This window comes from Etheostoma cragini, chromosome 14 (assembly GCF_013103735.1).
Source record: "Etheostoma cragini isolate CJK2018 chromosome 14, CSU_Ecrag_1.0, whole genome shotgun sequence".
Lineage (NCBI taxonomy): Eukaryota > Metazoa > Chordata > Actinopteri > Perciformes > Percidae > Etheostoma > Etheostoma cragini.
In genome coordinates, this window is record NC_048420.1 from 11,797,624 (window position 1) to 11,809,157 (window position 11,534).

General features: G+C 38.9%; 1 protein-coding gene across 2 annotated transcripts in view; it reads right to left on the minus strand.

Moving 5' to 3' along the window:
• Positions 1 to 5,897: 5,897 nt before the first annotated feature.
• Positions 5,898 to 11,534, minus strand: part of gabbr2 (gamma-aminobutyric acid (GABA) B receptor, 2) — a 172,392-nt gene continuing 166,755 nt past the window's right edge. For both annotated transcript variants that reach the window (XM_034892018.1, XM_034892017.1), the window contains 2 exons: positions 11,062 to 11,179; positions 5,898 to 9,023 (listed from right to left, as the gene is read on the minus strand). In XM_034892018.1, the coding sequence (XP_034747909.1) occupies positions 8,858 to 9,023; positions 11,062 to 11,179 (284 nt within the window). In that variant the 3' untranslated portion in view covers positions 5,898 to 8,857. The remainder of the gene's footprint in view (positions 9,024 to 11,061; positions 11,180 to 11,534) is intronic.

An 11,534-nucleotide genomic window follows, 5' to 3' on the forward strand; every position in this document is an offset into this window, starting at 1 on the left:
GCAGAGAAGATGACCCTGCTGGATTTCAGATTGCATTTTTAGATCGGTTATCCAAGTAAACATTTAGACGTAAAGGGATGCTTTTCAGTTACAAATCAAGGAAGTTAATTCCACAAATGTATTTTTTTTTTTGGGGACAAATATATAAAATGTTTTTATATCCCAAATTACTTTTGTCGTTTTGGTTTCTCAATGAAGTTCTAGTAACTGTAAAACCACATAACTGTTATACTTTAATAAAGGAGCAAAGGTTGGTGGTGTCATGATACATAAAAAACAATATTCAGTATCAGGAAATTCAATGGCTGAATGACATGAACTGGAATACTTGGGCTTAAATATCATACTATCACCACAAATGTCTTTTACAATCATTGTGGTATATAGCCCCCCCTCTTCAGATGCCACTTTTTATGAAAAGTTTAAAAGAAATTACTAAAAGAATCCAACTTAAACAAAGTCTTTCTGATCACAATTTGATATCTATGACCAGAAAGAACTCAAAAAAAAACTTTAGTCATAATGTACTGCAGTGCAGGCTTTTCAAATCAAGCTGCTCTTATTTAAAGATGCATGATTTAAAATGATGGATTACCAATCTTTATATCTCAAAAAATTGCTTTTATAATGCAATTTAAACTATTGGAAACTAGGCCAGTGGTTCCCAATTTTTTTGGCTTGTTACCCCTTTCTTATGTCTGCCAGCTGTGTGAACCAATTTAATCAAAGAGTGAAACTATCCTGTAACTCACATGGAAAAAGGAAACTGAAAAAATCCAAATTGAAAATCCTCAATCATATATAAAAAATATTTGTTGCAAATATACTGTATGTCATTTCTACTTTTTTAATCATGTGTCTTCTCAGAGTTACCTTACGACCCCTTATGGGTGTTAAACACCCATTTTGGGAACCACATGCAATCCAAATTTAACAGTAATGATGATAAAACAAGGGTATGGTCCTTTACAGGCCAGAAACCTTAAACATTACAGTAGATTAGGATCAATCAATGCAAGACTGTCCAGTTATTGAACCCAGCAGCTTTAGATAGATTAAGGTAAACCTGCTGTTGGAAACTGAGCATAATTCTCAAGGACAGAGGAGGACCATGTCCTGGATTTACTGTGGGCTCAGCTGAGTGTGCCGTCATTATATGTCAGCGATAAATTTATCTGCAGGAGATTGTAACACTGGCCATAAATTACTCTCTAATCACGTATCTTGGTGTGTATGGAGGCATCAGTCAACCCGCTGCACACACTCCTCCAGGAAGTGGCTGTTTTTCAAACAGTGAAATTAGGTTTTGGGACAATATGGCCGTATGTCAAGGGATTTTCCACATCATATGTTACATAATGTAATTATTGAGTCATTATCAGTGATGTTTCAATTTAAACATGATTGATCATCTTGCTGTTTTTTTTTTTTTTTATCAGCACTTTTGTGAGAGGGGCTCTTTGTTCTGACTAGCATACTAATACATAGGGCATTTGCTTCTTCCTGAAATGTCCTCTAAAATGTGCCCTTGACCACTTATCTTGATGAGGTTATATAACTATAATGTGGTATCGAGGAGAGATTAAAAGCCGTCTGAAAATCCTCGAATGCCGCAGATTAATGGGGGAAATGGTCACCAGTGACACGGTAACAAGCAAAGGTTACGGACACCTCAGATACACTGCATTTTCAACAGGGGAATACTGGGGAACAATATATCAGTATGCTTGTGTCAGTGTTAGTTTTCTGTAGTGAATAGTTCGATTTGAATGGAAATGAACTTTTTTCTAGCAATTGGGACATTTCAGCATTTGGGAGCTAGACAAAGAAAGAATGTGTGTCAGAAATATATTTTTTCAACAGACAGATTGTTGTTGTTAGTGGGCTGTTTGATTGTCAGTATAGTTTGTCTGCACTGTTTGATTTACTGTAGTTTGTAAATGAGTCAGTGTAAGTGTATTCGATGTATTTCCCTGCCTTTATGCTTCCTGAGGTATAGTAAGACTTCTTTTTTTGTTGGTAAGATTCCAACTATTATGCATACTTACGGTTAGCTGGGCTTTAACAGGTATGGGTTGCAGATCAGGATTAAAGAAATTCTCACACTATACAAAACAATTCTTCCCACAAATGTCTGTACAAAATGTAAGGGCAATCCATCTAGTATTATGGAAATATATTTCAGTCTGGACCAAAGACGTTGATGGACCCACAGTCTCATTGCTATTCATAGAGCCATGCCACTAGCATGGCTTAAAATATATAATTAATTGATTCTACATAAAAGTAAAGTTTACTATGTAAAATTAAGGTTGCAGCCAGAGCCCTTCAGTAAATACAGTTGTTGCGTTCATACACAACCATAAAATAAAGTTATCGTGACATAAACACTCTCATTGAAGCTCCTATGAAATTACTGTGTGTATGTGTGTGTCCTCCAGCTCAAGCCTCAGATCAATGAGACTTAATATGCGCATCTGTGCATGAGTTGGATAAACTGCATATAGTACTGGCTCATGTACTTGCTGTTTTCGTCTCCAAACCAAGCCTTAATTTCTCCAATTGATCCATCACATGTGAAGGATACATAGACGTTTCCCTTCCACTGACACCCAGGTCAACTTAATCAACCCGCCTTCCATTTGCACAGCATGGGCCCACTGAAACAAGAGAGAAGGTCATGCAGAATTTATACACACTGGAGTGTGTCTTCCTGCAGAAGCAGTTCAGCGAAATCTGTGGTTATCTTTGAATCAGTAAGCAGTAGCAGAGGCATAATGGATTCACAATCTTAAATTCACTTGATTCTCCACTGAGATGTATGAACAACAATTACAGCACATCACAAGGTTATAAGTTGTCCTGCAAAGTTATATACACTGTAGAATATCTGCTACCAGTGTTGTAGTACTCAAGATCGGTCTTGGTCTCGAAATGGGACCGCATTTTTACTCCGCTTTGTCCCAATCTCACACAAAGAGAACTCTGGATTTTATTTCAAGACTGGTCAAGATACCAACTGCAGGGATAACACTAAATTGCCTGTGTATCATCTGTTTTAATAATTACTACAATAACTTATTTGAAATTACTGTTAATGTTGATGGCTGTCACCACTATTTGTTTTCTGTGGGCATTTCTTTGGAACATTTTGGATCTTTCAGACAAATATGAAGAGTGCCTATGGGTTACATGTTCCACATTTTATTGTTAGCGTGTCATGCAGTGTGGGACTCGCACTGGTCTGGTCTTGGTCTTAACTTGGTCTTGGTTTAGGTTGTCTTGACTACAACACGATCTGCTAATTAAAGGATTAATATGTTCTGATACATGCCCATCTTCTTAGGTTTTTTAACTGGTCACAGCATTGAAAATATATATTTACAGTAAAAAAAAAGTTTTTATGATGACTATTGCATCAGTAGAAAGTACTTCTATGAATATTTTAAAGTCATTTTTTAAAGCTGTGAGTGCCACTGAACAGAATTCCATTAATCTTCATTGTATAGCGGAAGCAGAGAAAACAGCGACTGACTTCAAAACTATTGCAGTTTGACCTTCTAACAACTCTCACTTTGTAAAGAGTTTGTAAGTTGTAATTTATGTCTTTATTAATAGTTCATAAATTTCCTGATGCTTTATAGAAATGGTAAAAGCCAATACAATACGATAAACGTACAGGTTGCAGGGTTGTTAGCCTCCAGCAGGACGGTTGTTGTCTTAGCTCTTTGATTTGTAAGGAAGACCTTCTAATGGACAACTTCAAGTAAATTCCAGCATATGTACAGTGTCTGTTACGAACAGCCAGATGACAGTAGAGGATTTAGTCAGCCTGCTGCTTCACTGCTTCTCCATGAGGAACGCAGTTTGCAACCACGTCTAGCATCCACATACTAAATATTTTAAAGTGAGGTTAAAGAAAAGCTTTGACAACGGGACCTGTGCATTCGCACAGATATGAATGACACAAATGCGGATGCAAACAGAGAGGGACACTTTCAGTAACCCACTCAGACACACTCTCCCCTCCATCCTGTTTGCCACTGGGTTCTTCCTTACAGTTGAATTATTTATCGACCTCTCAGCATACAAGGCTTTTCATTACAAATTTATATTTTCTTCAGTTTGTGAGGGCAATAGGCAGCCTGCATGCTGTGTGTGCCTTATTGGTGTGCTAATTAAGATCCTTGATGTCGACTGGCCAGTGTTTCACATGGGTGCACTTGCATCCATTTTTAGTTTTCTGTCTTTGAAGTGAGAGATCAAGATTTATGTGTCAGCAGCATCAACATTATGGACACTAAAAAGAGGCAAGGCACAATACACACATTAAAAGTAATCATTTGTGTGTCCAGAGAGTAAACAGTTGAGGTGTTTCTTTAAATATCTTCATAGCGGCAAGCTTGACATTCATACTAACAAACTAAGACAAATTATAACAAACAGTAAAAATAGTTTTTTCTTTTTCTGTCTGTCAGTAGTTGTACTCTTCAGAACAAACATTTTAAAATGTCACTGAAGGAAAAACACTGGTGTAAAACACAAAAAAATAGTAACAGCTGAACTCCATTTAGCTGCCTTGGTTTTAGGATCCTCCTATTGTACGTGTTGGCTCACTGTGACACTGCTAAAAGTTATTGGGAAACTTGAAAAGAACAGAGCCATTTTCAATGTTTTAGGAACACTTTCATAATAATACTTTTCCTAATACTATGGTGAGTCTGTTTAAAAGGCCTATTGCCAAACAGTATGGAAAAGGGCAGGCACTTTCATAAATACCTGGCCAGGTGATTGGATGGAGGAACCATCTGTCTATCACGTCCGTCATTGTTGGCTTGAACAAACACATGCAGGCAGCACACACATACCTAGACCACGCCCATAGCAGCCAGTAGCTCCTCCCTGGAAGCCGATTGGTTGGGTGCTATTCAGACAAAAAAACGCATTACTTTAACCTGACAAGATGGATTTTTGTGTGACATTTGATTCTGCAACTCTCCCATGATCTCGTGATATCACAAGGCTCCAGCCTTCGTGCAAGGTAAACTAGATGTTACTAAAGATTGACATTTTGCTGATTCCATCTTTAGCAACTTTTAAAGCGCAGACTGTGGACCGATTTCTTCATTGATTGACTGCCTTTAAATCAAAATGATGTATGCAAACATACTGGAGAACCACAGGAATGATTCTAATACATCAATGATTATTTTCAGTCTCACTTTATTTAACGATGATGTGAAAAGTAAAGGCTGTCCATAACATTCAGACAATAAAAGAAGAATGTTATTCAAATCCCCCCATAACAACTAATGGCTCCAAAAATGTTCAGGTGTTCCAAGTGTGATACTTATTTTATACAACTTTTTCATATCTATACCTCATCTGTACATAACATAGTTACAGATACTTTAAATAAAAAAGAAAAAAAAGAACTCCAAGTGTCCTTGTGGCCCAGTTGTTAAATCTTTTCTATTTAAAAATGAGAATGTACGTAAAGATCTTTTACACACACACACACACACACACACACACATTATATATATATATATATATATATATATATATATATATATATATATAGAGTGTTCCATTCTTTTTGTAATAAGAAAACAGGTTATTGCCCCTCTTGAACACGTTGCATTTAACGTAGGTTTTTGTTTTCCATTTATAAACTCTTAATTGAACTTAACATCATGTGATACCACATATACTGACAAAACAGTAACAGTATGGACCTGTGTTTTTTTCCACTAAAGATATACGTCATATTGTTATATTTTTGGACATGTATGTTCTGTGTTCTCCAGACAACCTGATGATGACACATACAAAGATATAATTATATACGTATATGTCACTTTGATCTGCAAACTGAAAAGGTAAAAAGACCTGTGGCAAATACAAACCATCAACATGACTTTATTTATTACAGGAAATTATGAGCCCTTGACCTACCACAATTGCATTTTAACAATTTTTTCATCCATGTGGAAAAAAAACTGATATGAATCTTAATTTAAAAAAAGAAATCAGGACACATTAAAAATAAAAGCTGATAATCTGCATTTGGCATTTTAGATGGACAAAAAAAAAAAGAAGTAATTTTGTAATTTGGTAAAATGCCAGGGCTGGGTTATTAGGATTGATCGTTTGCTACTACTTTCACTTTATTGCCCTCAGTGAATAACTGCTCAACCAGTAGCATTCTCAATGTGATGTTGAGTCTGTCCACTGAGAATCTTGGCATTGACATGTGTGAGCTGATCAACAGGTTAAATGAACGTCAAATCAAATTGTAGGTGAGAGGATGAAACAACAGAGTGGATTTGTCACAACAGTTGCAAAAACAGAGGTAACTGTGAAGTATACATTTCATTTCATGCCGTCTTGAGAAAGCCAAATACCAGTATTCCATAAATGGACACCATCATCAGTAAATTTTACACAATCACATATAATGTATTATATAAAATGTGCAGTTGGTTTCTCTTCCCCTGAAGGAAGAATGAACCCTCTGGCAATGTCTCTCACTCACATGATTCTCTGGTTGGCAAAGGTGCGGGAGAAACCGTGACTCCTTGGAGGTTGTGTGCTCGTGTTTCCCTGCTCCTGTGCTCAGCAGGGGCTGGAAGGGGAGGAGCTCTCTCTGGAAGTCACCCTGATATGTCCGATAGCAGGTGGATCTCTGCTAGCTTGTCTCCGACTCTCAAACTCTGTATCCATTGACCGGCCTTTCAACTAAAGACAGTGTTTATGATCACACATCAGCTTGCAGAGGAACTCTACTCCAGCTAAAGTGGAGCTTCCACCAAGTTCACCCAAACTGTCCCATGCATTTAGGCATTAAATTTGAATAAATCTATGACACGGTCAATTTACAGATGTGTGGCCAATGTTTACTGGGTCAACGCCAATTTCCCCTTATTTATGTACTGTGGGTCCTGCGGGCTACAATATAAGACAACAGGCACAGCGTTCAACAAACGCCTTAAAAACTAAAAACCAAGACACCAATGGTGAAACATATGCTAAGAACAAACCTTCTCACACTCCATAAAAAGTCATTTTTGTCTGGAGTCCCTGTTTGCTTTTCTCCTGCATGAGGACAGTTTAAAAAAGAAAAGAAAAAAGGACGACACTGAGTTGATGGCCGTTTTGCTCAGTGAAGCCTTCTTGGACCGAGTTCAACAGCACTGAATTACATTTCTATAGCAACAGAGGTATGTTCACTGTTGCCAAGTGTGGAATGAGTTTTCTTGACACTCGAAATGACAGAAAGCCCTGTGTCTGTGCTTTATGCTCCATCTCTGTGACCCGCAGTAGTGTCATCATGTTGTGGATCTGAAAGCTACAGCTGGTTGGGGCTTATTACACCAGACTCCCGTGTCTTCATTGTCTTTAGATCTCGTGGAAATTCAGGTCAACTGTTTATCCACACTAGCTGTGGAACTGGTAGACCTACATCCTTTCCAGCATCACTTCTTTGTGTTATTTCTTCCGAAGAAGTCATTGTGCCCTTTTGCAATTGACATGAACCCCATTGCCCATGTCTGTGCTGGTTAGCTGTGAGGGCTAGATCAGATGGACATCTTAACAGTCTGTGGAGACCACTCTGTGGGGATCAATATGACCAGGCCATCACTAATGCCATGTCTGAAATGCACCTAATTTCATGAGGTGCTCTCTTGGGTTTTAAGTGTACATCTTAATGTGTGCATTTCTTGGCATATAACACACATAAATAACTGTGGAACACTCTTGTGGTGCCTTTTAGCTCTATTTTCTAACGTTTGCAGCCTTAGAGACCTGATAAAAAGCATAGCTTCAATATTCTGTATAACATGCTTTCTGAGGACATATTAAGCAAATTGTAAATTATGAAAGACCTATGCAAAGTCTAATGTTAAATCTATGAAAAGATCCAGTGGTGCAAATTTAGCAGTGGAAAAGCAAGTGTGTGTTTCTTCAGGTTACGGGCCCCTGGTGCCTTTTCATATTCTGTGACTCCTAAACTTTGATCTATCTTATCTTTGCCGCCCATACGCTAATTTATCAACAGTTACACCAACCAATTCCGCTCTCTTTCATTCGTATTTCTAATTCTTTGTAGGATGCCGTGTCACGATCTCCTGCCTCTGTTACAAGCTCTACACTTAGAAACCCTTTAATTGTCCATTCACAGAATATACAAAGCGTACAGTACATCAAAGTCAGAAATTATGATATTTACATGTCTCCACAAGAATGGGAAGGGGACGGGGAGCAAAGTGGAAGATTTCCTTTGTTGGGTCTTGTAAATTCCATGTTACCGGTATCCAGTCACTGAAGCAGTGAAATACTCAAGTTAGATGGCAAGTTCACACATAGCCGCGAGCACATACATACAACAGATAAGGAACAGGAGCACAATCCCTCTGAAGCAGATAAGGCTACACGTCAAGCCGGGGCTTGTCCACCGCTGCTCTGCTATTGGGGTGTCAGTGTGTCTGTGCATGTGTGTGTATTAATATATGTTTGTTCGACTGTGCATATGGGTATATGCCTAGGCAAGGGGAGCAGATGAACAAGGGGACATTGCTGTGAATGTGGAGTTTGTAAGGGGTCATCCAGTGCCCACTCTCGCTCCTCTCACCCCTTCCTGACTGAGGGCTTCTGTACTCAATAGAGGCCGGGGTGAAGAGGTACAAAGAGTGAAACTCGCCCTCCCCCTACCCCCTCCATCTCATCTTCCCTGGTCCTCCTTGTTCCGAGACAAACTACGCACATATGCTGATGATATCAGTCTATTTGTTGTAGAAAAAAAGAACCATATATGTCTCCTCTGCAAAAATCCAGGTCGGGGAGTGGATGAAGCTCACAGGCCAGAGACCATTACCCGGTAGGAAGGGGGCATGTGTCTGTGCCGTGGGCTGGAACCAGGGCTGCCATTGGGGCTGGTGCAGCTGGCATCAACCCCTCCTATGGAAGGTAAGTAGGCATGGTGCAGGATGGGCAGCTGCAAAGACAGTCGACGCTGTATGCTGCAGAAAGTTACAATGAAACAGACAGAAATAGAGAGTAAGTAAGTAAGTACATCTACTCAAGTTGTTAAGAACTAAGTACTACTTAGTACTACTTACTAAGTATAGTTTTGAAGTACCTCACATGCATATTTGAATTTCTTTGTGATTTTTTACTCCACAAATTTCTAAATGCTGTAGTCACTAGTCACTTTGAATATTAGAATTTAACAAACCCTAGTGGCAATAATTTAAACATTAGTTGTGGGTCTGTGACAGGAGGGAAACTCTAGTCACCAGCATAAAGTTGGAAGCACTACACACACATTCACCACCCTGACCTCAACATTCTTACTTTTAGCCCACCTACATAAAGGACACAAAACATGCACTGGCACCAAACTCTTTTAATGTAAAAGTGCGACATTTGATAAGCCAATAGGAATGTGTTCATGTGGCGTTTTACATTTACATAAAGAAATATGAAATAAGAAAACATTATGTATTAATTATTATCTATAAATTACAATTCCCTATCATTTATAAAGTAGTCAAATTCTGCACCAATGTGCCCAATGCTTATCAATACTCACCTATTGTGTATTGTATTTATTTCAAAGTACACAATACACAAGGGACAATGGTTTTGTGGGATTGAATAAATTACAATTACAATCTTAACAATTTTTATATTCATGTGATTGCAACAAGTTACCGTGTTAAGACTAGACAGCAACATGGATGGATCACAACAGAAAGGAAAAGTACAGTTCACAGAAGTCCTCAGCAATCATTCTGATTGTTCTTCTTGTATTCTTCAGCAACCTCATTCCCTTCTTCCCTGCTCCTTACTAAATGCCTAATCCAGCTCTCTCAGCTACTCTCAGCTTCTGGGATCATCCGACAAAAAAAACTGTTCATCCTTCCGCCTGCTGTGACAGTTTGCACCCTGCCTCAACAGTGCTAGCGCCACTGCCAGCCGTTTGTAAGAAAATTACATAACCAAATGCCAGTTATGTAAAAATGTTAGAGGGGGGAATGTAATCCAAGCTCATTCAGTGATAGACTAAAAAATCTCATAATTAGGTGAACTTTAAAATATTAATAGTCCTCAGGCCCAGTCAGTTATCCTGACCTGTTCTACTTGATGGAAACACAATCTTCCATGCTCATGGCAATTCTTTTAAATTTTTTGAGTGGATCATATATGACACAGACACTACATTTAACAACATCCAACTGGTGTGTGACTTCTGTAACGGTTCAACATGTCACGAAGTGTTACCATTCCTCCTCCTCTACCTTTACTCTCATCATACCTCTTTTCTCATATCTTTATATTGTCTCTTCTTTCTCTCTCGCTGCCTCTTCATCTCTCTTCCCTCCATGTGATCAAACATTTATGCGGCATGGGAATAGCTCAGAGTGTTCCTTTACTTCTGTTCTCCTCCCTGTCTATTTTCAGAGCTGCTTTCAATGCAAGCTGTAAATCACTGGTTACATAAGCCTCTGTAAGTCTCTACCTCTTTCCTTTTCTTGTCCTCCTTATCTCTCTTTCTGTTTACTATCTAAACATCCTTTTCTTTAATCCAACTTCTCTCTGTAACTGCCCTCTCTTCAGTATCCCCCCCCCCCGGCCGGTATTGATGAAGTCAGCACCCCACAGCTTTGCTTCCTTATAGTGAATATAGATCATTATCATTATCTTATTAGTCACATGACTAACAAAGACCATTTTCAGCTGCATGTCTACATATGCTTACTGTGCATACACATGTCTTTGTGTTTGTATTTGTTTGACTGTAAATATAAATGCTGCAGTAAGTCCAGCAGATTGAAGAATACACATACACTCTATGTGGTTGTATGTTTGCTAATGTGCGTGGGAGAGAAAAGTACAGGACTGGTCCATGCTTTCACAGGGCTCAGTTGCCAAAGCAACCGCCTGCGAGCTGCTGGTGGTTGGGATACGTTTGACGTGTAGTCTGGTGAGAAAACTGACAAGACAGAGGGGAGAGGGACACTGGGGTAGAAGTGCAGAAGAAATGAAAGAGCTCACTGTTCGGGTGAGTTGATATCCTCCAGGGGACCTCTATTAATTCTGGAAGGATCCATTGAGCCCCACTGCGCCTGAGGCTTCTGTTCAAGGTGGTTCTTCAGTATAGACTTCTCTCCATCTGCATTGAAAACACATGTAGGCATCATGAAAAAATATAATAGGCTGGGTCAAATAGGCTGCTTAGGTCCTGTAAGTGTCATAAGTCGCAAGTGCCCGGCACCTGAGACATGACTTGACTTGAATTGAATTTTTTAGGAACATTTTTCGGCGGTTTGAAAGTTATGAGCATGAATGGGGCTTCTTGTTTTGTATTCTCCTACATTGATCTTTGATGACGCCACTATGATGCCAAAAAGCAATACATACAGTGGGTACGGAAAGTATTCAGACCCCTCTAAATTTTTCACTCTTTGTTTTATTGCAGCCTTTTTCCAAAAATCAAAAAAGTTCATTTTATTTCTCAGTAATGTACA